This window comes from Megalops cyprinoides, chromosome 1 (genome assembly GCF_013368585.1).
Source record: "Megalops cyprinoides isolate fMegCyp1 chromosome 1, fMegCyp1.pri, whole genome shotgun sequence".
NCBI classification, from domain to species: domain Eukaryota; kingdom Metazoa; phylum Chordata; class Actinopteri; order Elopiformes; family Megalopidae; genus Megalops; species Megalops cyprinoides.
The window spans coordinates 71,100,598-71,127,277 of record NC_050583.1 but is presented as its reverse complement, the minus strand read 5'-3'; the positions used below and the strand labels follow the sequence as shown (position 1 = coordinate 71,127,277).

Genomic DNA, 26,680 nt, shown 5'->3' with positions numbered 1-26,680 from the left:
GAGATGAAGTGCAAGTCATTACTACATTACATTAGTGGGATTTAGCAGATGCTCTTCTCCAGAGCGACTTACATCAATTGCAGAGTTTTACAATGTTATCCATTTATACAGCTGGATATTTACTGAGGCAATTGTGGGTTAAGTATTGTGCCCACAGGTATAGCAGCAGTGCCCCCATGGGGAATTGAATTGGCAACCTTTCAGGTACCCCCCCGGAGAATCGATCCAGCAACCTTTTGGTTACGAGTCCTGCTCCTTAACCACTATGCTAGTATGCTACACTGCCACTATAAAACTTTAAAGCAGACCTCTCAATTAATGAGAGAAACTTGATGAACAATGAATAGCAATTATTTATTATTTAACCTGTTACCCAAGGCTTTAAATAACCCAAGAAAATTTGAAGCAAATTTGTGATAGGAAATTTAATTGAACTGTTCCTTCATTCATCTTTTCTTTTCAAAAAAAAATTCTTTTCTCTCCTTTGTTCTGCACCCCATTCCTTTCTTGCTGTGTACCCGTTTAACATTCTTTTGTTACCGTACTGGCATGTAAATGGTGTGGTTTAGACAGGTTTCTCCAAGGCTCAGCTCCAGGGAAGAGCGGTGTCTCCTAGCACCTTTATCAGTGGCATTGAGAAAGGCTCTGCTTTTCTGTCTCACGCTGTCCAGATCAAGCTGGTAGGAAACAATCAGCCCTAGCTTGACAGACCCTGAAAAAGAAGCAGAAAACAAACATTGCATTAACTCGCACTCGCAAAGGGGAAGAATATTATTAACTGCCTACTGAACATCCTACATTAGGAATTTGAGTATTCTTACGCCCTGTGGATACCCTTCTGCACAATTATATGCAAAAAATACATTTATTTCACATAATGCATCAAAAAAATTTAATTAAATTGAAAAACATTCAAAACTCAGTTCATGCAAAATATTTTAATTAAAAGATTCAATTGTAAAAATTTTCTTTAAAGAAAAAATGAAATGACTTTGCATAAGTAGAGTCTCCTTTTTAAAAGGCATAATCTTACTGTGGTCATTAGGAAGCAGTTACACCAGCAGGACAGACATCATGCAAATTATCCAGTGAAACTTTTGTGCGTGCGTGTGCGTGCGTGTGGCACGCGCATGCAGTGCATCTGCAAAATCTTTATTGAGATAAGACAAATATATAAACCTTCCCTTTTCTGATATCCTAACCACCTCTTTAAGTTTCCTTTTTCTATAATGCCACTGAGAAAAGTGCATATTACTTTTTGCATCCTTCACAAGTCACAATTTTGCTATTTATTTTTTAACATTGGCATGTATTTTACAGTATGCTATCTTACTCAATTCTTTTCAATACATTTTGTATACCCCAAAAGATAAAAATTGTGGTAAATAGCTTTTACTCTTAGGAGGAACAAAATTCACACTCAGAATTTTTAGCACATAGCTTCCTACTCTGAGACACTTGATAAACACAAACTCAGATTTAACTTTTTTTTTTGTTCAATTTTTTTTTTACAAACATATGAAGTATTTGAAAATAGGAAGTGTTTTCATTTGTGGTTCAAAATGTAAGCAATTCACCTGCAGAAACAGAAGTAGTATGATTCACCATGAAGCAGGCTGTTAATGTGACAACAGGAAAGATTTCCTTCATTTCCAGACAGTGAAATTTATCAGTGCTTATCTGTGCTGGAGTGAAGTGAAGTTGGGCAGAAACATTGAGAACTGGCCTGGACCTGCAAGGGTCCAAAAATAGAAAGATCAGGGTAGGGGAATTTAAGCATGAATTGATTTAATCATTCAACAGTATTCAAAAGAAAATGATAATTTTGGGTCCCCTTCCAAAAATCCAATATTCTTACTGCACCATTATTTCTCTGCCTCACCTAAATAGCACAACCTTCCCATATGCTCCGACTATGATGTCTGTCAGTCCATCCTCCTCCATATCCATCTTCCCGTCAATTGCCTGCCCAAAGAACTGCAGTGTAGACAGCACTATCTGGGCTGCAATTCGCTGGATATAGGGAAACCAAGTCAGAAATACACAGAGAATGCTGAATAAAATTGTTACGCTATACTGCAGTGCTACAAGAAAATGTACTGAATTCTTCTTTTCTATAACTTGTTCACACCATTGTTATATCTTTTCCTCCTCTTTCTACCCTACCTGGCAGGACTCAGGTCGGATGCCCCTCAGCCTGTCTCCCAAGTAAATATATACTGCTCCCTTCTGACCATCCTCCAGTGGTGCACCCACAGCCACATCCCTGAGTCCATCACCATTCAGGTCTTCAAGAGAGGATATAGAAGAAGCAAATCGGCCCAGAGATGATCCTGTAACATTTAGTTTTTCCCACATTACCAGCTGAGGAAGAAAGGAGAATGGAGAAAAAAAAACCATTCACACAGATTTAAACACTAGACACTGTTAGAAACACTAACATTTAAATAGCTAGGTCTCTCTATGTTTTAATGAAAAAATAATCATGTTGATCATTTTTGAAAACAATATTATAGACAAAACAGTCGTTAATATTAAAAGTTCATTTCAATGTATGAATATCAAGAGAAAGCAAATATCTTACCCTGTAAGTACAGAAATCGTTCATACTAAAAATTCGTTGTATGCATACACAGTTGGTAGTTGGCACCATTTTTGTGCCATTTTATTCAGGAGTTGGCATTTTCAAAATGTAATCATTGTTATTATTCGATATTTTCAAATATTAAACACTGTGCTGTGTATGTTCTGTGCACAGATGATTCTTACATTTTTAGCATTTCAATAAAGATTTGGAAACACTGTTATTCTTCAATTGTGACTATACTGAATTAGTTACCCAGTACATGTATACTACTAAGTTATAGCAGGCTATTTCCTAGCTGTTTCTTTATTACAATAAGTACTAAGAAATAAAAATTCAGTTTGGTTCCGTTTTAAACCATTAAGCTTGATTTCATATTTAATACATTATATGGACAAAAGTATTCAGATGCCTGACCATTACACTGTAATGACATTGTATTCAAATACATATACTTTAATATGGAGTTGGTCCCCCTTTTGCAGCTATAACAGCTTCCACTCTTCTTGGAAGGCTTTCCACAAGATTTTGGAGTGTTTCTGTGGGAATTTGTGCCCATTCATTCTGTAGAGCATTTATGAGGTCAGGCACTGATGTTGGACAAGAAGACCTGGCTCGCAATCTCCGTTCCAGTTCATTCCAAAGGTGCTCGATGGGGTTGAGGTCAGGGCTCTATGCGGGCCAGTCAAGTTCTTCCTCACCGAACTCATCAAACCATGTTTTATAGTCCTTGCTTTGTGCACTGGGGCACAGTCATGTTGGAATAGAAAAGGGACTTCCCCAAACTGTTGCCACAAAGTTGGAAGCATAGCATTATCCAAAATGTCTTGGTATGCTGAAGCATTAAGATTGCCCTTCACTGGAGATAAGGGGCCTAGCCCAAACCCTGAAAAACAGGTGTGGCCAAATACTTTTGTCCATATAGTGTATCTGAGTATGAAGTAATTTTGTCCATATAGTGTATTTAGCCTTTCTAATAAGAAAATATTTCAGTTTGCCATGATTAAATTGTCAGTGCTCCCGCCCCCTAGCTATTGTGTTTTTGTTTTTCCCTGTCCATGTGCTTTTGTTTTCCTTGTGTTCTAGCCCTGCCCCACTCTCCGCCCTGTCTCTGCCCACCCGATCATCTCCTCCTGCCTGCTTACACACCTGCTTCCCATCTTCTCATCAGCCCAGCCCTATATCTACCCTGCTTGTCTCTGTCTTGTTGCTAGTTCGTTGCAGTGTGTTTGTACCTGTCTCGGTCCCCCCGTGTTTTCTGCCTGATTGCTGTTCCCCGAATCGACCTTGCCTGCTTTTCGACCTTGCTCCTGCCTGCTGTTCCTGCCTTGTTCACCTGATCTTCCTGACTACCTGGTTTGACCCTGCCTGTCCCCGGCTTTGATTCCTGACTGTGTTTGGACTGCCTGCCTGGTCTCTACCCTGCCTGTTTTTTGGTCATGATTTCTGCCCGGCGCCCTTCTAAAGGCACTTGGAATCTGGAGTTCTCGTGGTCCGCGCCTGAGTCCTTGCCTGTGCCCTGACATAAATATTGATTAAGAATATGTGCAGCTATTTAGTCTCAGTAATTTCATTATTATGTTTTACATAAAGTCATCGTCTTGCTGATGATGGATAGATAAACTCTCACATTTGCATTTGCAAAATTTACAAAGTTTCTACTTTTTCACACATCAAATTTTCCATTTGACATAAGTATTGTGTCAAGAACAGAGCAAAACCACACAGGTTGCTAAAGAAATAACTGAGAAAATTGAGTGTGGCTGCAAGAAGTCATAGCAACAGAAAATGAACATTACCTCTGTAGTAAGGTTGTAAACAAACATCCTGCCTTCTCTCTGAGAGTCATAATATAGTGGTGCACCCACAAGGAGAAAATCAGTTTCACCATCTGAGTCTATGTCAACAGCACACAACTCTGCCCCAAAATATGCACCAATCTGGAAAAAAAATGTAGAATTATATTATCACCTGAAATCATATTAGAACCTAAGATCACTGAAAGAAATGGCTACAATACAGTTCTCTGGGTGTACAATTTTGGAGAAATATAATATATACATATTTAATATACATAAGTATTCATACAGGGAGTGATTCAGACTTGGGATATACAGATGGAAACCCTTTTTACCCTCCCAGAGGAGTTCCATGGCTGTATCCCTACTACACATATTCTGACATTGGAATGTAAGTGTTCCTTGTGGGGTGGGATTTTCCTGTAATGAGGGGGTGTCTGATTTATAATAAAAGTAGGTGCATTTGTGCAACTTGCAGAGCAGATTCATTCTAGACGCATGGGAAAATAAATTAGTCATATATTAATATAGTAATTTTTTTTTTTTTTTTTTTAAAAAGGCTGTAATACCAGGCTTGTACAACGAAGCAAAAACCAAAGTGACAGAAATTCTGAAAAGTGCGAGAGTGTGGCGATGACGACCGATCACGGGTGGACGTCCAGGGGTGTTCAGAGCTACATTACAACAGGGGCGTGTCTACGGGTGGGCTGGGGTGGCCATTTCCCACCCAAAAGGGTCGTTTGCCCACCCTATGAAAAATCGGTTAAATTAAAGGTTTAGCTTAATTTATGTAGACTATAGCTTATTTTCGCTTTTACATTTCTCTAATAAATCATTGGTTATTTCAAATGTGTGACTTAATGGAAGAGGAGTGGTCGAGAACTTTCAACAGTCATCAGCATAACCAAGTGTCAGAGCGCTTTCATGCAAACGAGCAAACGTTACCGGCCAGTTCTTGTGCGAGTCACCAACGTTTTGCATACTTTTGCCCGAAAGAAAGCTTTTGAATGATTCATAAAACTTTTGTTTTGTTATCCATTTTTTCCCTCATTTGTAGTGTTGACTTGTCTTTAGTGTCATTTTATAGCCTATAGCTACAGCTAACACTTTCTTGACCAGTGTCAACGTTAGTTGGTTAGTCGCTAGTTCATTGCTGGTTTCTTCTAAAGTAGGCTACCCTATCAAGCTCACTTGGGCAGTTAAGTTCAGAGATGGAAAACCCGGGCTTCAGAAAGTAAAATTCCTGCCACGCATTTGTTCCACCCATGCACTACACCAGGTGAATTTAATTAGCACAACTCTTTAGCCAGGTAGAGGAGCTAATTAGTGAAATCACCTTGTTTAGTGAATGGCTAGAACAAACACATGGTGGGACTTTTACTTTCTGAAGACACCCCTGGTTAAGTTTCTTGAGTTTTAAGAACGCATAGATGGCTTATTTAAAAACGGTCTACCAAAGACCACAAACAATACCATTGCTGTTTCTGCCGATCTAGCCCTGCTTCAGTGTCGGCGGCACCCGACCTTAAACATACACGACCTGCCACCAGTGAATGCTTCTGCTATCAAAGACTGGGACTTGAATAATGATAAACCTTCCCAGCCAATTTTGGCAAGTTACCCTAATCGTATGTTTGGCCAGAATACGAGATGATTAGCGTGAGCAGGTACCAGTCTCCACCGTGGATGGAGTATTCAGCACAGCGTGATGCAGTTTTCTGTTTTCAGTGTTGCAGGTTTGGCTTCACAAATAGGAAACGTGCCCTTGACTGAGACAGGGGCTAAGTCAAGGTTGCTAAGTCAAGTCAAGAAGGGGGATCGGCATCGCTAGGTTGGGGAGGTTGTATCTACCTTTATAATAAATAAATATTATCAAGCCTTCGACGCTGCAAGTCAAGTTCCGCTCTGTTACACAGTCTGTTGATTTGCTATAAACACCTCCTTTTTCAGGGCGAAAATATTCGGGGCTAGGCTTAAAATATTCGGGGCTATAGCCCCGAATGATCGGACCTAACGACGCCACTGGTCCAGTGTCTGTCATGGGCGGGCTATGTCTGCTTGGCAAGAATATCAGCATAGACAGTATACTGGTGAAAGTGTCGCACATCTGTTAGGACAAAATCAGGTCGATTTTTTTTTCGGTGCTCCAAAAGAAAACACAAGGCTGTCTTACATCTGATATTCTTGTCTTAATAGGCTTGAAAATGACAGCCTGTAATTCTGCTTTAAGTTTGCTAGTACTGCACTCTGATCCTTCATTTCTGTAAATTTCGTGTCTATCACACTACATTAATAACTGCAATTACAGTATAAATGGAAATAATCAATTGTAATAATTTTTGTCAGGTAAGAATAGCACAACCGTAGTTGCATTTACTATTGTATATGTGGGCCTACAGCTTTTTTTATTTCCAAGAACCGGACATCCTAGGAGACATTCTTATAATCACTCTGCTGTTAATTACTATTGTCTATCAATCTTAAATGTCTTAAAGTACATTGTATAACTTGTCTTTAACTCTATCTGCCCAGTGCCGGCCAGAAGCAGATGGGCTCCCCCTCTGAGCCGGGTTTTGCTCAAGGTTTCTTCCTGATAGGGAGTTTTTCCTTGCCACTGTTGCCTTCGGCTTGCTCTCAGGGGGGCTCAGGCCTTACAACTTGTGTTGTAAAAAGCACTATACAAATACAAATTAATTGAATTGAATTGACGTATCGGATTATTTTTGAATGAAAAGTAACCTGCGTTTTACAGGCAGAAAGAGAGGTTTTTGAGTTGTGGCTCTTTTCGTATTGGATATAGTTGCCCACCCCAGGATGACATAACGCCACTGCATTACAGTAACAGCGCATGTTATCAACAGAGAGTGGGTACTGAAAAATTTTGTGCTCCAGACTCGTTCGCTTTTTGAGACGCACACAGGATCAAACTTAACTGAAGTTTTAAAATCAGCCGTTTTGGAGTGGGAACTTGCAAGACCAAATCACAGTATCGCTGTCGTTACCGACAATGCACGCAACATGGAGGTGGCAGCGAGAGAAGACAGGCTATCACCGCATATCAAGTGTTTTGCGCACACACGGAATCTAGCTACCCATATGGGATTAAAGATAACCCGCGTCAGTCGTTTGCTCGAGCGATTGAGACGGGTTGTGGCCTTCTTTCACCGAAGTGCCACAGTAACAACTGTGCTCACTGCAAAGCAAAAGATGCTTGAGATTGCACAATATAAGCTAAGTATGGACGTTGTCACATCACACGCTGGAACGCTATCTCGAGCAACAAGCAGCTGTAACTGCTGCCCTGGTAAGCACTGAGGTGCCTAAAAATGCTCGTGAACTTGATACTTTGGATAGCTCTGACATCAGTGATGCCATGGACACAGTGAAGTTTCTGAAACCTCTACCACTGTGTTGTCTGATGAAAAGAGTGCCACATTGTCACTTATTGTACCCTAGAAATACATGATTGAGCAGAGCATGGTACCCAACCAGGATGACTCTCTCTGACTGTCAGTATCATAGCTCATTAACTTGTGTCTAAATTTGAGCATTAAGTGTTGAGGTGCAATTTTCATAATTTCATATTAATGTAATACAGACAGACCCATTCAATTTCATAATATTTTATGTTTGAAGACTCCTAGGGTCAAGCTGTCATGACTTTAATGGTACAAAAAGACAACAATAGTTCAGCATTGTTAATGCATCAAAAATAAATCCATTGTTTTCATTCCAGTGTCAGTTCAATTGATTTTCTTAAAAATGTTGTGGAAGAATCGAACCGAATACATTGTATCGTGAATTGAATGGAACCATGAGCTGAGTGTATGGTTACATCCCTAGCTCCAACTAAGCGCGCCAACGTTTTCCTCCCTCGAACTGTGACTGGTCAAACCCCGGCTGGGTAATAGTATTTTGTTTTCACCCTTTTCAATCAAATTGTGGGGTTATCGGTGAACTCTGCTAAGTGTTAGCCTCAGCTAGTGAGGTCATTTGTTAATAAAATTCCATGTTTTGGTTTCACATTTAATTCTGCTTGTGCTGTTTATGTTCTGAGTCAGTTATATTATTACAGGTAATCAAACCTAATATTCAAAGTGTTTGGAAAGCCTTAGATAAGGGTATTTCCCAATAATAATAATAATAACAGTCAATGTGTGTGTGTATTAAGGAGTTTACTGCACCCAGAAACTCTTAAGGGTTATTCTCACTGGTTGCCTAAATGGTTGAGATGCGCATCCCACTTGCATTTTTCCCCTATATGTAGAGGGACTAGCGAGCCAGGTTATCCATGGGAGTGCTACACAAAAATATAAAAAAAACAATGGCAGTTGCCCTCTCACACACAGGGCCTCTATTATTGAATTCTAAACTTTGTCCTCTTTCTAAATCTTGATTAAAAACCTTTACAGTATATCATATAGGTGGAGTGTGGACTGTGGTTATGGAAAATTTCTGGTGTTAAGAACTGACCTGAGTGTCACCTCATTTTTAGTGAGTCTGCTATAACGACATACAATCTTTGTTTTACATGAAATCGGTTACTGATGATGATGTTACGTCATCACACTTGGCTTTTGCCCCACAAGTCAAATACATGCATTAAATGAAAACTCTGGGTTGTAGCCATGAGATCTTTGTGAATTAGACTTCAGGATCGCTGTGGTTATATCTGTGGGAAACTCCAAAAAGGGCTCATATAAGTATGCTGTATAGGTATGTGGCATGCCCCACTAACAGCTGTTTTTGTAGATGGCATAGCTGCCAGCTCAACCACATTATGGTTATACTTCAAACAATGTATGAGTACCTACCTGTGTCCCGTGTTTCCCCTGTATCATTTCCCAATTTTGGTTGACTTTGTGAAAAACAAGAACTTGTCCTGTATGGTTAAATCTGGGTGCTCCAGAAAAATATAAAATCTCTTTTCCTTTCCTTCCCACTGCCACAGAATAACCTGTGTAGACAGCATTTGCATTAGACTGCAAAAGAAGCACATGAAATCACAATACAGCATAAATTTGGATGAATGTAAGAATCCTTTGATAGCATACCCATATAGGAATCCTCCTCCATTTTGGGGTCTTCAACGTGTTTGCTGTTTGCCCCTGAAGGAATTTCAATAAGAGATCCTCTCCAGTCATTGGAGCCTACTGATCCCAAAACTAAAGTGTCCTGCAAAGACAAAGATATGTATAAAGGTGAAGTATCTATAAAGTTAAAGGTTCACTTTTACAGATGGGCCCTGACTTACAATGGTTCAACTTACGATTTTTCGACTTTACAATGGTGCGAAAGTGATACACATTCAGTAGAAACCGTACTTCGTATTTTGAATTTTGATCTTTTTCCGGGCTAGTGATACGCGGTACGATTAGATACTAGACAATGTGTTTTGTGTTCACTTTCAATACAGTATTCAATAATTACATGAGATATTCAACACTTTATTATAAAATAGGCTTTGTGTTAGATGATTTTGCCCAACTGTAGGCTAATGTAATTGTTCTGAGCATGTTTAAGGTAGGCTAGTCTAAGCTATGATGTTTGGTAGGTTAGATGTATTAAATGCATTTTCGATTTCTGATATTTTCAACCTACGATGGGTTTATCAGGACATAACCCCATCGAAAGTCGAGGAGCATCTGTATGATGGGGTCATGTCCCGATAAACCCATTGTAAGTTGAAAATATCATAAGTCGAAAGTGCATATATATATGTGTGTGTGTGTGTGAACCTTATGCTTTTTGCTTGTATCATCTCACCTCCATGTAGACAGCGCTGAACCCACTCTGAGACATCTCATTTTTGAATTTCCTGCCATATGCACTTTGAGTACCTTGTGAAAAAAATTAAATGAACATTTTAATAAGAATGGAAGGACAAGTGACATACCAAAAACATTTATGGTAAAGTAACAAGGAAACTAGACTTAAGTTCCGTGAAACTGATGTACAGGTATACATTTTCAACTAACTTGTGTGATTTCACAAAGGGTTAGGTTTTGGGGTTAGAATTAACAGACATGAGTAATAACATAAATTAAATATTCAACATCATTAGTGGTGGCTCATGACCTTGAAAAGCTTTACTGTCTACAATATCTATGACTGTGTCAAGCTTAGTCTCTGTTTCCCCTACAAATACTAGCAAGTGATTCCATGCTTTTACTAAACAGAACTGGGAGTGAAAACTATACATCCTGTAATTGGCATGAATTTTCCATTAACTAATTTCATCCTATTCTATGTCTTCTTGTTGTGCTGACAGAGCTAATCTTAACAACTTCAGTATATCAGCCTTTTGAAATTTTGAAAACCTCAGCCAAATCTCTTTTGACAAGATCAAAGACATTGTCTAACTCCATATTTTTTATTTTTTAATGAATTTGCCTTTATACTATCATATTTTGGAATACTGAGTTGTATGCAACAGGATACTCCTCTCAACACTCTCAGAGGTTGCAGCTGTGCAACGTGCCTACCATTGCATACAACTGAGAAGCACTGGATGTGTACTGGACTTGGGGAGGAGTATGCTATGCCTATGACCCACCTTGTGGGTGCTGTTCCAACACCCCCCCCCCCCCCCCCGCACCCTAGCCCCCCAGTGCTGTGCTCTCTGCATGCCCTGTTGTTGCAATGAACGCTCTGCTGCCCTCTCGTTGCTGAACCTCTCCCCAGAGCCCCCACAGCATAGCCCCTTAGCCACCCACACTGCACTGAGCATGCCTGTGTGCCTAGGAGAAATGTCATTTCATGCGGCGGGAGGTTGAGTTCCTGGGTCATAAGCTGGGGCTGAGGGCATGAGCACGCTCGAGGACAAAATACTGGCCATAAGAGACTGACCGATCTCCACTGACACAGTGCAGCTGAAAAGCTTCTCAGGGCTGGCCTCAAATTACAGACATTTGTGAGGGGTTTCACTGACTATGCTGACAAGTTCCCAGTACATCGGTTCCATTCCCCTCAAAAGAGTCACTGACTATGAAGATCTGGTGACTACGTGTTGCCAGAATCGCTAGTTTTCACTACAGCAGGCTTCAGCTACCTCCACCATTCACTGTGATGATGCAAAAGGTATCAGAGCGCTTCTGAGACATTATTATAGGAATTAAAAATATTAAATTTTATTTTCCTTATCTACCTGGAATATTATTTTATATTTAAATTTTTAACAGTAGCATATTTTGTGGTGTGCACAATGTATTGCAGTTCTTGTTTATCACAACTGCAATTTGGCATACGATTTATTTAACGTTGACATCACATTTACTTTTAAGTCCTTATTAATAAATAGGCCTACTGACAAATCAACATAGTAGGCTACAAAATATGCATCACATTTGTAGTGTACTATGTCTACATTAACAACAAATAAAAATACGACATTCACAATATTAAATAATAAAAAAAAAATGATTCAAATACAAAAATGCACAGATAGGTTTTTTCCTTGGATGTTTGGTTACTGACCCGAGGGCTATTTAATCATAAAAAGGAGTGGCTTTACAAACACTAACTTTCAGGTCTTTATTTACTTTTTTGGAAATACGTCTGTAGCAAAAGGCGAGAGCAATCACCCCACCCGGCCTCGTACCAGGGTCTACGGGGTACCAACCATGTGACTTTGACTGCAACGCCATAGAGCCAGGCTCGTTGGTATGGCAGTCAGAGCAAAATGTCCAACCAACCAGTCACCAAATTTCTGCACAGCACTGTCACATTACGATTTGAGCGGTGATTCCAAGTAGCCTATATTAAAATGTTTGGACTCGGTTAGTTCAAAACTTGTTAAAAGAAGTTTTTCGCTTTCGTGGCTCTTTTTTCTTCAGTGCATTTTTTTAGTTTTAGCAAATGACATGTAGGCCTACTTATTATACAGTATGCGTTAAAATGTGGGGTTCTATTACCTTCCTAAAGATGAAGTATACTTTGCAGCTGCATGATTGTTTGAATAACATGGTGCAGTTTCACGTAGGCCTAATGGATATTACGATTTAATTATTAATTTCATTGACATTTGGTTTCACACATGCTATTTTGCCACAGAGCAGGCTAATAATGGACATGATGTTTGGAACAATGTAGGGTAAAATGCAATAAAACTATTTACAGATTCATGTATGCCGCCCGACAGGATATGGAAATGAATGAATCAGTGAGTCAAAGATTTGAATAATTTTACTGTACTGAACAAAAGGAACTGAATCACTAAAAAGAATCGTTTTGAACACCACTAGTATCTATTGAAGACTCACAGAGTGACGTAACCGCTGAAAGTGCACAGAGGAGCAAGTTCACAGCACATCTCTCCATTGCAGCAGGAGAAGCTTCACAATATCTGTGTCTGATTGGCAGCGTTGACGATATGTAAATGCGAGCGGGAACGTCATCATTTAACTTAGAGTGTAGAGAGAACTTTGTAAATTCAGCCTTCAGCCTGCACTCTTCTGTTACTAACTCTAAAACTCTGTTACTTACTCTAAAATCCTATCTTTTTGAACGGGGAAAAATTAGAGCTTTTTTTTAAATATCATTAAAACTACGAAACTATTAATTTATAAAAGTAGTAGCACACCAATGGTGAATGAACTGATTGATTTGACATTGGTTTGGTGTCTGTAGAGTGAATGGTTTAGGCACAGTTAGAGCTATAATTATAATAAGGGGCACAAGAACAATGCAGGTAAAGAGTACTTAAGACACCACTACCAAAACTCCTGCTTAGCTTCTTGTGCCAGTGGGTGTTTTAACTTTAAAGTCTACTGGAATTATATAGTGTAATGTTGTTTTTGTCATTTTTTCTAAAATGTAAATGAAACCAATACTCCTACCTCTTCAGAACAAGCCTTTCCTTTGCTCTGTCTTGTAGCATGAGTATTTTTACACATCTGGGCATGAACAAGTTCAGCATTATCGCATGTATGCTACTAGATGACAACAATGTATTCACTGGCTAAATTGTCTGAATATTTCTCGTTAGTTTTTCAGTTTGTGAAATGGCATTTGGGAATTTCATTGCAAAAAATTTTTTTTTAATTAATTTAAAGTATGTATTTCACACATCTCTGCTGTAACACACCAAACATGGTGAACCTGTATGAGTTCTGCACAGTGAGAGGTGTGTAAATAATGGTACATCCTCAAGCTGGGGCAAAAATCTTTCAAAGATAATGTTCTGACTGGCCAGCAAAGAGGGAACACCTTTGTTATACATTCTTCTCATTAAAGAGTTTATCCCAGCCCATGAACATTTACATCTGCTCAAGTTACTATGACTATACTGTTTTCTTTTTGAAAATCCATTCAGAATGTGGAATGACATGGTTCTTAGTTGGTGACCTCATGCGTAAAAAAAAGAAAAAAATTAAAACTTTAAAATTTTTGATGAGGAAAACATGTATAGGATTGCTGGCTGGAGTCACACACATGATTGGACTCTACCACCATTCCACGGCACCTATCCACTGCGTCACATTCAACACCAGGGATCACAGGAACAGTGTCTGGACTGCAACACAGTTTGAATAAAATAATAATCATTAAAAACTAACCTAAAACTGAATGAGGAGAAACAATGAACTAGGTGTATTCCAGTGCCAGGGGTTAGGGGTCTGTCTTGTGCCGTTTTCATTTGTTTGTTGCTTTTTTATTGCTTACCACTACATTCACACAATGATTGATCTTTACAAATAAGACCAATAAAGCAATAATTTGTTTTCTTTTTGCAATTTAAATGCCAGTTACTTGTTAACAATTTCTGCAAGTACAGTCTACAAAATGTCAGGAGACAAACTGTAGCACACAAAATCTGTTTGATACTAATTTACTCGTGTGAATCAACGTTGTATGGTGAACTCACAAATGTTGCAAATACACAAATGCTACAGATAGTCAAACCTAGCTAACCACCAAGCATCAGAAAGAAATATAATTTGTTTATACATAAGTTACCAAAGTTTTTCTTTCTTATATTCATTGTCTTTTTTGTATTCAATGTCTTTGTTTTAAGTCAACCAAAAATAATGCTTCCTTTGTATAATGTACTACCTACACAAGCCCAAATGTTGCATGCAATATGTTCGATACGGCTAATTCCCATGCTCTTTCTATTTGTGTTTCTGACCGCAGATAACATGAAGGACTACTGTCATTGTTTGCTTTCTGGCATGGAAAAGCACGTTTACAGCATAAATATATGCTTTTTTTCAGCTCAATCGTCATACTTCTCAGACTTAATTAAGGGAAATAAAATCCTAGATCTCTCTTTAATGTTGTTGCTAAATTAACTATTGCCCAGTCTGCACCTTGTCTAACACTTTATACTGGAAACAATTTCAGTGAAAACGTTTTAAATAAAAACACTGAACAAATGAGAGATGAGATATTCACCATCTCCATCACTTATCCTGGGACCTTTGCAAGTGCCTGACATCTCACCTAAAGCTATGCAGTCTTTTTCTCCTATTGAACACACCATACTGGAGAGATTAATTATGTCATCAAAATCATCTACCTTGTCACTTGATCCAATTCCAACCAAACTAATAAAACTCTCCTGTCCTTTGTCAGCCTATGCTAAATACTTAACATGCCTTCACCTTCAGGCTGCATCTTGACCGCTCCAATATGGCGACCACGCAGATGCGTAGCGGCGACATACAGCAGCGGCCAATGAGGTATCTACGTTTCTATATCTATGGGTGTAGCCATGCTGTCGATCCAACTCAAACCCACAAATATAAACTCTTCTCTCATCCATCAGCGTAGATCTCGCCCATTACCTCCAGTTCAACTTGCTTTACGACTCGTAAAACTTTTTGACCCAAACAAAGAGGACTGATTTGCAATCAAATCTTTTTGCGCAAAAGAGACAAACTTGATTTTTGATTGCAGTACGAGAAATTTGCTCTAAAAATTGTTTTTAATGCTTAAGAACATAAGAACATATGATGACGAGAACAGGCCATTCGGCCCAACTAAGCTCGCCATTTCTTAATTAAAGAGTATCCAAAACTGCATCAAGTCTTGACTTGAACACAGCAAGGGTCTCTGCCTCAACTACATGACCTGGAAACCTATTCCATGTATTGATAACTCTTTGTGTAAAATAATATTTACTTATATCAGTGCGGAACTTACTCTTAACTAGTTTCCATTTATGTCCTCTTGTTTTACAGACTGAACTCACCCTAAAGAGTCTATAATAGTTGACCTTATTGATTCCTTTTATAAATTTAAATACCTCAATTAAATCACCCCTAAGCCTCCTCTCGCTTAGTCTAAATAGGTTAAGTAACTTGAGTCTTTCCTCATAGCTTTTATATTTCATGCCAGGAACTAATTTAGTTGCCCTTCTTTGAACCTTTACTAGAGCTTCGGTATCTTTTTTATAGTGCAGTGCCCAGAACTGCACACAGTATTCCAGGTGCGGTCTGACTAAGGCATTGTATAATTTCAATATAACCTCTTTAGATTTATACTCAATAGTTTTGGCTATATATCCCAGCATCCTGTTGGCCTTTTTTACTGCTACAGCACACTGCCTAGATCCTGTTAAGCTTGGGTCAACCATTACTCCCAAGTCCTTTTCAAATTGAGCACATTCTAGTTTTTTTCCATCCATGAAGTAGTCTTGTCTAAGGTTCTTATTTCCCACATGCAAGACTTTACATTTATCTAAATTGAATGTCATCTGCCAGGTATCTGCCCACTTTTGGATGCTGTTTAGGTCTTCCCGTATTACCTTAGTTGATTCTATACTGTTGGCTAGACCCCCTAGTTTTGTATCATCTGCAAATTTTACTATTTTACTACTAACCTCTGCATCAAGATCATTTATGTATATAAGAAATAGCAAAGGCCCCAACACCGATCCCTGCGGGACTCCACTTCGTACAGGACCCTGCTCTGATACAATTCCTCCCACAGTTACAGTCTGCTTTCTATTAGACAACCAACTTAACCTCCTGTAATTCCCGCAGATGTCATTTTCAATATGAGTCTCTCGTGCAGAACTTTGTCAAATGCCTTTTGAAAGTCCAAATAGATAATATCATAAGCTTGGTTTGAGTCCAGACATGCTATAGCTTCCTCAAAGAAGTCCAGGTTTGTTAAGCACGACCTCCCTCTGCGAAAACCGTGTTGGCTATCATTTAGAACACCATTTCCCACCAACACCAGAATAATTCCAAATTATCCCTAATGATGGATTCCAGTATTTTGCATGCTATACAAGTTAAGCTGACAGGCCTATAATTTCCTGGTTCAGTCCGGTCTCCTTTCTTGTAGATAGGTACTACACTGCCATGTTTCCAGTCATCTGGCATTTCTCCAGTTTTAAGGGATTACTTAAAAATAACTCTCAGAGGCTTGTAAACCACCTCTGCTAGTTTTCTGAGAACTCTTGGATATATTCCATCAGGGCCTGCTGCCTTATTTGTTTTAAGTATTGAAGTTTATCTAGTACTTCTGCATCATTTAAATCAATTTCCTCTATAAGTCTCTGAGAACTGACTGCACCTGAAGGCATATGCAAAAACACTTCACTAGTGAAACTCTCCACAAAGTAACTGTTTAGTGTATCAGCAATAGCTTTGTTATCGTAAACCATAACCCCATCCTTATTTTTTATACCTCTTATTTCATCCTTAACTATCCTTTTTTGACCATAATATTGAAAAAAAAAAAACATTTAGAGTTGCTCTTTGCATCTAGTGCAATTTGTCTTTCATAACACCTTTTGGCTTCCTTTTTTTTGTTCTTAACTTGAGCTCGCATATTACTGTATTCAATCTTATTACTATCTGAGCTCTCCAACTTGTATTTTCTAAATAATTTCCTTTTTTGTTTCAAACTGTTCCGTAGCGATTTACTCATCCACTGTGGATGCTTCTTTTTCAGCTTTCCTTTTCTCACTTGCAGAATGAAATTACGCTGTACATCCAGAATAATCGTTTTAAATATGCACCACATTTCTTTGACACCTAGAAGAGGTACCCAGTTTATATTCCTTGTATAACCACGCATCTTAATAAAGTCAGCTTGCCTAAAGTTGAATACTCTAGCATTGGAGAATGCAGACTTAACTTGCCAAAAAACTTCAAATGTAATTGAACTATGGTCACTTGTACCGAGTGGTTCCCCTACCTCAATACTGTCGATTCTATCAGGATTATTACACAGAACCAGATCTAGGATTGTGTTCTCTCCCGTGGGTTGAGTAACAGACTGTATCAGAAAACAGTCATTTACAACATCCAAAAACTCTTCCTCACATTTACCTTGACCTGACACAGCTTCCCAATTAATTGAAGGGTAATTGAAGTCCCCCATTACTATTGTCTCACCCTCCTGACATGCTAGTTTAATGTTATCAAAGAGCATACTGTTAACACTGCTGTCTGAGACTGGTGGCCTATAACACACTGCGACATTTTAAACCCTTTACCCTTCCCCCCAATATTTTAATCCATATTTACATTTACCCCTCTAACGAACTCTAACAATTCAGGATTACTGTGGAGTCCAGCTAGTTGGGCCTCGAGATCAAGAATCTTGTTCTCCAAGCGCTCAACAAGTCGGCAACGGTCGCAGATGAACTCATTCTGGAGGTCTCCCTCCAGAAATCCGATCATCTGGCAACTCTTGCACAGTTTTGGCCACATTTTTTCCCCTAACTGAAGACGCTTTCCCGAAATAAAGATTTACTGCCGAGACAGAATTACCAGCTAAAAAAGTGCTAAAAGCACCGAGGTGGCTCACAACAATCAAAAGGCAGAAATCAAGCGCAAGAAATGCCACTTAGCCTAATACAATAAAACTACGTTTACAGTAGTAGTATACGCTGAAAAATAGTAGAAAAAGGTAAAAAAGCGACCCGGCTAGCTAGCTAAACTACGCGGATGCTTAATTATTTAGAGATTTGCTCCTGAGAGGGCCGAAAAACCACAAAAAAACCTCTCGTCGGCTAGAGCCGAATTAGCTCTAGAATTTTGTAATTTTTGCAAGCATTAAAAGACACAAAAATAACTTGCTGACTCAGTTTGCTGCGGATGTGAATCAGCAATTCACCGCAGTGAACACCATATTGCTATCCATAGAGGAGGATGGCTGCTTTGGAATCCAACTGCTGCCCAAGTGTGGAGCAGACTACGAGGGAAAGATGGGCGCACAATCCCAAAATTAAGAATATATTCGGTGACTGCTAAGATAAAAGTAACTAGCAGATCAGAATAACGTGTAAACAGCGGAGCGAGAAAGTCGCTAAAGCTATGAGTGCTTGAGCAGAACCAGTACATTTTGTTCACAAAATGACTTTTTGTCTTGCTGTATTTTATAGGACGCGGTCCGTCGTCTTCACAACTCGGAAGCAAATCGCAGGCGCTACGAACCGGAACAAGGGTAAGATAAAAAAAAAAAAGCCTACATGCACTCTGTATAGAAGTAAATAAATACGTTCTCTGACGCATTTACATTTTGTTCTCACAGACTGAGCTCGCCTCACGACCAGACTGACAGCTAATCGGAAGTATATGGCTACACATCACAGACGTCGGCACACTGGACCACATTCGGACAGAATGCCGACAAATACGAATCTGAGGCGGCAAAAAAGACATTTTAAGGCGCATCTGATGCCCCAGGTTGTTCTAGTGGCTGGATACTTTGAAAGCTACTTTAGTCTAGTTTGTTTTCTCACAGTTGTGTTTGTGCATTTGCTATTTTTCCTATGTATCAATAAAACTCTTACTTTTAATCAATATGTTCCTCGCAAATGTTTTTTTTTCTTTCCCCAATAAATTCATTCATGTCCTTGATTATAGTGTAGCCCATAGGATAACAATAACATGAATCTATGTTATATATACAACGTAAAGCATATATATATATATATATATATATATCGTCTTCAGTAACTGCAGAATTTTTGATATAGGCTTATTAATTATACACATAACTTAAAATTAAATTATTATTATAATATTTTTTGTAAGGGAGGGGTTTACCCAAGCCTGTATTATAGCCCAGGGTGACCAATAGCGACAGATCTACCAACTAATCCCGAGTGATTTTTCTTTTTCCAAAATGGTGGTTTCATCCAATGCTGGAGTGAGGCAAGTTCTCTAGCCAGGAGGTTTCACAGCGATTCATATGCTGATTAGAGCTATTCGCACCTCCGCCGCTGCCCTCCACACCACCGCACCCCCCTCCAGTGATTCGTTCTCGACAATTTCTGAGACAGGCTAACGCGAACTTCACAGGCTGTAAACAGCCGTTAACTGCCGGGAATTAGTGATATCTTCGGGTGTTCACGGGGCTGAAAACCCGGTTTTTCATGCAGTGCTAGTTCGCTCCTTCTATTCCTCCTAAGGTGTTCTGCTCTCATTAGTATTATTAACCGACTTCCAAGCTCTTCCTGCAACACACTAATTCACTCCCTCTCCTCATCCATCACCTTTCTCCACCGCTTTCTCAACTGTCTTCTCTCCTTCTCTAATTTCTCTATTACTCTCCGCCATCTAAATTTAACTGGCTGTCGAACCTACACCCTCCCCCTCTCCGTAACACCAAATCTATCTGCACCATACTGATAATTGCTATCACTCATCTTCTCTGTCTCCCGTTCCTTCCTCTCATTTGCCCTCAGCCACTTAGCTCTATGCTCTTCTCCCTGCCTGGCAGTCTGATCTCACTACTGCCTCCATCTCCCTTTAAATTGCTTGTTCCATCCTCACCAGTAACAGGGGTAGTGATATCCTGCAAACTCTGGACTTCAGTTGACTGACTTGACCGACCTCGCAAAAAATACAGCTCAATGCGATGTCCCTGCACTCCCTCTATCAAGCACTTCCTCCTTTCCTGATGTATTCTGAGGCCCTTTGCTGTTGTTAAGTTTCTACCTGCCACAAGAACAGACCTGAATCTTCTTTCCTTCTACCACTGAGTCTACCACTGATGCACTAATCCATCTCATAGTCTCATCCATTCCGTGGTCTGTAACCGGGTAATCTGCCTGTGAGTCTTCTTATGCCCCCCCTCTCGCAGACTCTAGGGCTATCTTTCTTTTATCTGACGTAGCTTTTTTGGGTGCAGTGAGACTGTTTACAGCCCAGAGGGGTCTATTCCTTCATCTCAGCGCTCTCTTTCCAAGCTGTCACATGGTCTTTCCCTAATTCTCAGATGCTGTATTCACAGCAGTCACTAGTTAGGCAAGGAATGAAGTTATGATGCTTATAACCCAAAGTGCCTTAAAAACAGGGTAAGCATTCAATTGAGACAACCGATCCCATTACCACTGTAACATCTACAGGGAAACATGCACTATTGTGCTACAAGAAAACAATGAGGTGTGTAGATGCCAGTATATCATTGGGATTGTCAAGTGAGCACCTTCCTTCATTGGTATTCACATATTGCCAAACAGAGCTCTAAATAGGCCAAATAGCCTAACCAGTTATATTTGGGAATTTGGCACAATATGAATTTAGAAGACTAGAATGAAAACTTACGGTTACAATACATCTTTCAGTCATATTTAATGCTGAGGGGAAGCTAATGGAAACCTATGGTACTATGAACTGTTTATGCTGTTGCCTCATTTACAGTTGGACAGTCCCTTGCTTTTATCTGACACCTGCTCTAAATGAGGCAGAACAATCTTAGATCACCTTTGTTGTCATGGGTCCTAAATGTTATGCTCTTTCCCTCTTTGTGTGCTGCCATAATTAATGTTGCACTGCATCATGACTTACTGCACCTAAATTCCCTGGTCATCACCATTACATTCTCTCTCTCCCTCCCTCTCTCTCTTCCCATTTGAGCAACAGGCACTTCTACAGCACGACTCACTGCTATATTATCCAGCTACAACAAAGACGGTGCCTGGACCATTGCTGCACCATCCACTCTCAGAAGGAGGGTCCCCAATCATAACCTGCCTGAGTCCAACATTTTGATCCCCTGTCTACCTAATTGGCTATGGAATGGAACTGTTCTGATGAACCATTGTGATGAACTGATACCGCTTATGTGTTTCACGAATGTTATATTTTACATTATTGTCCAAGATTCTCTTGACCACTTTTTCCTGTCAGGCAATAATTCCAGTTTTTTTTTCCCCAATTGGTCTGGGTTTTCTTTTTTTAAGCCCCTCTGAAAATGAACTATGTTATATTTACAGCACTTTGTGACAACACAATTGTAAAAATGCGCTATAACAAATGAAATTTGAAATTTATACTCAAACTTATTGTTTGAATCCCTCGGAATCGTTGTATGAAAGTTGATGTGAAGCACTAAATTATCACAGTCATCACAGACAGGCACATAAAGTGAGGTACCTTCAATGTTGTAGATTTTTTTTTGTAGGTTATCCAGGATTCCCTTCAGCCCACTGTAGTTATCAATGTAGAAAGTATTGTTGTCTTTGGGGTCTGATGCTAGTGATTTAAGTCGATTCAGATCAAGCTTGCCATCCTGTCAAATAACAGACAAGCTTTTTAAATAGGAACAAAAACATTAATTAACAGAAAAAGTATATGCACATATTGGATCTTTTTATGTATAAATATATAAAGGTTATACTTAAAGGTTATACTCAACACCTGGCATTAAAATCTAGTTAAATTAAAATTTAGTTCGTTTTTTTTTCTTCTTCTTCTCAGATCCACCCAGGCAACTTGGATCATCATGCGATCATGACCAAGCATGTCTATACCTGGTGTTAACATGTGTAATATACTGTATCTCTCCCCTGTATGTACACTGTGGTCTGATGTGGTTTATGTGATCCAGAGAAAAAAAAAAACAAAAACATTTTAGACATGTATGGCAATGTAGTCAACAGTGTAGACATATGTTTGCAGCAATGACCACTGCAGCTGGTGGTGATGCGGCACAGTGCACAGTGCTGCGTGGACCTGGGGAAAAGCCAGCAGTGGTGGAAAAATATTGTACTGTCATTCAATAATCAGGACTGTCTTGACTTTTGTATCAACTTTTGTATGAACTTTCAATGCACACCTTTGAACACATTTTTCAACAGCTGCAAACCTTACCTCATATAGAAAGATAAGCATTTATGCACTTAAATATCTGGGTGGAGTGACAACATTGTTGATGACATTGTTCAATAGAATGCAATTTTATTAGCTAGATGCATGTATTCTTGGCTATAACACAGACCAGCTGTATCCTTGTCCACCTCCAGAGGTCATCAGTGAAATTGATCACAATGTAATAACTGTGCCTTTTTTCTGTGTTTATACCTGGCAAGAAATATTAAATCACACCAGATCTGGTGACAATCCAATTACACATTTTAATACCAGGTGCGGATGAGATGTTAACAGCAGGGCACAGAGCCAATTCACAATTGTTATATCGTCATGTTGTTAATCAAAAAGGAAATCTATTCCAGAAAACATGAGGGTTATTGACATCCCTATAATTAGTATTTTGTAAATCCTCCTCTTGCACAGATGACATTGGCAAGACATTTTCTTTATCTCTTTAGTATTTACACAGTCCTTTACATGTTGGAGTTCATGTATCTCTATCGTAACAAGGGCTACAACATCCATGCATACAAAAAACCTAGAAATATATTACATACATGTATGGCAGGGAGTCTAACAGTGGGCACAATTTTTCCAATACTTTGATGAATTAAGACTATGTGAGTCCTTAAAATATAATGATGAAAAATGTTCTGAACTGCAGTCCTCTAATTTTAAAAAAGTAAGTAAAGTAAAATCAATATATGTACATTTAGTATTACACTTGTTTCTGTGTTTGCTTGGGCATGTTCATTTTCAAGTCTACTTCTATAGGCTGTAAGTCATTCTTAGATAACTTCACATGTTACAAGCCGGTTCTTACTCACATATTTTACCCCAATGATATAGCGGATGATGTGGTTGTCATCAATCCTTTTGACAACATGTTTCACATCAATGTCAGTTGGAGATCCATCTGTGATGATGACCAGAACTTTGGTGGCATCTTGAATGGCACCCGCAGTTTTCTTGTATAAAATGGTATTTCTGAAACATGAAGGACATTTCATATTATAAATTTCATTGGAGACATAAAAATGAAAAAAATTCATTTGTTAGGCAACCCAATTCTGAGTAGATTTTATTACTCAAAAAAGAAAGCAAGATGCTTGATGCTTTATATACAAAGTAGAATTTTTGTTGATTTAAATTTCACATTTATTTCTCATTTTACATTGTTGTGATGAGAGGGAGGACTATTTTAGAACGCCCATGCGTGCTCTGCTTGTCTTATATAGAAAACAGTAAAATTCTGGCCAGCTTCCCTCCTATGACACAGAGAAAGATGTATACATGCTGCTTGAGGTTGTTTCAGTCACTCAAAATCAGCGGACTGTTAGCAAGTTGAAAAGGATGAATTGAATGTCAGCTAATGGTAATTTACTGTCAGGGCTCAGGCACGGACTCAAACGCAGACCACGAGTGCTCAGGTTCCAGGCGGTTTTATTGGAATCATTGGGCAAGAGTGTAATGGCATTATATCACGTAATGTAGTGATATAATAGCTAACATCTGTGTACTGTTCCCTCTATGTGTTAACTGTCTCTAATGTTGAATGTAGATAAACAGCAAGCCAAACTCTATTCATGAGTAAGGAAGTGAGCCTCCTTGCTCCTTTAATGAGGTTTCCAAAACACATTGGAAGCAGATGAATCCAATGAACAACAGGAATAAGAAATATAGCTGCAAGCGGCGATTATGGGGTCCAAGCAGATCAGCCAAAAATTGAATGGCCGATGGCTGCCATTGTTTCTGAGTCATCAACTTGTCCTTGAAGACTTTATCAGGACCTTTGACCAAGATGCAGTATACAAAATTCTAACTATTAGGGTTTAGGTGATATGGCAATTTCTTTGCTATAGTGCCACCCATTCATGGATTTACACCGAACGTGATCACCTTAAGCCTATTGTCCTACAGATATCAGTTCTCATGTAAATGTGGCAGGTAATGTTAAACAGGTCAATTTCTTACCATTGTGAAATACATGTATTATACGCAAGAATGTTTGCCATTAGAAGAACCCAAATGATATTTGCCATCTGAGGTCAGTGAAAGTTGACCTGAGTCTAGGTGTCTGGGTCAATGAATGTTGATCTGGGTGTAGCTGTCTGGAATGTAGCAAAGTGTAGTTATTGACTGGGGGAGTGGTGGAAAGTGAGTTTGCCATGTAATTTTCATACTCATTGCTATTTGACACATCCAAAACAATCCTGCAAAGTTTCATGATGATAGTCATATTTAAGTCAATTTAAGGTCTTTTTATATTTGATTGGCTGATGGCGGTCATCTTGTTTGAGCTATCAACTTGTCCTTGTAGACTTTATTAGGACCAAGACGCATCATGCAAAATTTGAACTTGATCAGGCAAGTGCTTTCGGAATTATGACCATTTGCTTGCTATAGCACCACCTATGGACGGATTTACACCAAATTTGCTAGGCTTGAGTCTGATGGCCTGTAGATGAGGCATCTCAAGTTTGGTGATGATTGGACATTGCATTTAGGCGTTATAGCTCATTATAACAATAGAGGCCATGCCCCCCAATTTCATGGGCTTACTGCAGCCACATCTTTTAACTTTCTTTATACGATACCAAATTTCGTTCAAATCAGTCGCATCGTCTAGGAGGAGATAGATTTTAAAGGTTTTACAAAAAAATTAAAATGGCGGAAGGTCCAATATGGCACATCATTTTGGTCCAAGAGGCTTTTTTGTTCATCTGGAGCCAGGGAATCAGGGGGGAAAGAATTCTGAATCTAGACCAAACAGTTCAAGAGTTATAGCCCAAAACATGTTGTGGCTCTCTATAGCACCACCATCTGGCTAATTGGGGTAATTTTTTACCTGAGTAGTGGGTGACCATAGGAACCTATCTACCAAATTTGGTATCTCTAGCATCTGTATTTCTTGCTGTGCAAACAATTTTAGGGCAGAATAATAATAATATGGCCGCCAGTATTGGTGCCTAGTGCCTTTGGTGCCTGTAGCGCGAATGGTTTAGGCACAGTTAGAGCTAGATGAAGAATTAATAATAATAATAATAATTAATAATAAGGGACACAGGAACAGTAGTGTTCTTGCCCTTTGGGCAACCACACTAATGAAATTTTACATTATTACGTTACTACATTTGGTTCATTCTCTCAACGTCAGCTTTCTAAATAAATAGTCTACTGATAGGATATCACACAGTAGTTAACATATTCATCACAGAAAACAATACAAATTTAGCAACATGCTAATAAACGGTAAAAACACTAATAACAATCAATTACGTCAAAATAGAATGTTAAACATTCAAATGAACAAACAACCATTGCTTTCTGAGGGCTATGAAAGGACAATCAATTGAGATAAAACAGTTGCAATTCACTATTGTAGCACCGTGACTTCCTGTTTTTCTACAGGAACTACAGCTAATTCTAATACATACATTTCTATGTGTTACCACCTAGCAGTTGAGTGTGGTATTACATTTTCTACATAACAATGATTAAACAACAAAACAGAACATGCAGGGTAGAACATACTGTAAATTGATGAGCTCCCATGACCCTTTCTGAACAATGAAGGTCCCTCAATGTCAGTACTTCAGCTTGAAGTCTTGCTTGTAGTGTTTCTGTCATCCTGTCTGTCAGTGTGGGTGTGTCTTGTTTGTTTTTTGCGTACATGTGCTTTTGTTTTTGTTTACAGCCTATCGTAAATTTAGTTTAATCGTTTAATTTAGCAGACACTCTTATCCAGAGCAACTTACATAGGTGACAATTTTTAAATATTATCCATTTATACAGCTTGATGCTTACTGAGGCAATTCTGGGTTACATACCTTGCACAAGGGTACAGTAGCAGTGCCCCCATGGGGAACTGAACCAGCAACATTTTGGTTATGAGCCCTGCTCCTTGCCACTATGTAATGCTGCTGTCAATTTACCACCATGCTACACTGTCAATTTCTTTTTCAGTAAAATTAGAGACAAGAGACAGAGAAAGAGTTTTCCCACAACCCATGATATAAGTCTGGTTCCACTGGTCTCAGATCAAATGGATGGTGGCTCATCTCCAAGAGTTGCCTTGAGTCTAAACTCCTTTAGTGAATTTAGTCAATTTACAGTACAAATGTAATTGCTTCTTCTAAATAATCAATTTGCTTATTAGACTCTATACCTAGAAAGCGTTTGAAGGAACTGCTACTAGGGATCAGCATACCACTATTCAATGTTATCACTGTCTC

The 26,680-nt window shown here is 39.0% G+C and overlaps 1 protein-coding gene across 1 annotated transcript in view; it reads right to left on the bottom strand.

The window, feature by feature from the left end:
• The window catches only part of zmp:0000001082 (integrin alpha-D), a 97,502-nt gene that overhangs the window by 39,139 nt on the left and 31,683 nt on the right, over positions 1-26,680 (bottom strand). Inside the window, exons 8-17 of the mRNA XM_036533181.1 lie at positions 23,273-23,432; positions 21,729-21,864; positions 10,150-10,223; positions 9,438-9,558; positions 9,198-9,340; positions 4,384-4,524; positions 2,167-2,364; positions 1,883-2,013; positions 1,578-1,732; positions 546-712 (exon numbers count right to left, since the gene is read on the bottom strand). Of these exons, the coding sequence (XP_036389074.1) occupies positions 546-712; positions 1,578-1,732; positions 1,883-2,013; positions 2,167-2,364; positions 4,384-4,524; positions 9,198-9,340; positions 9,438-9,558; positions 10,150-10,223; positions 21,729-21,864; positions 23,273-23,432 (1,426 nt within the window). The remainder of the gene's footprint in view (positions 1-545; positions 713-1,577; positions 1,733-1,882; positions 2,014-2,166; positions 2,365-4,383; positions 4,525-9,197; positions 9,341-9,437; positions 9,559-10,149; positions 10,224-21,728; positions 21,865-23,272; positions 23,433-26,680) is intronic.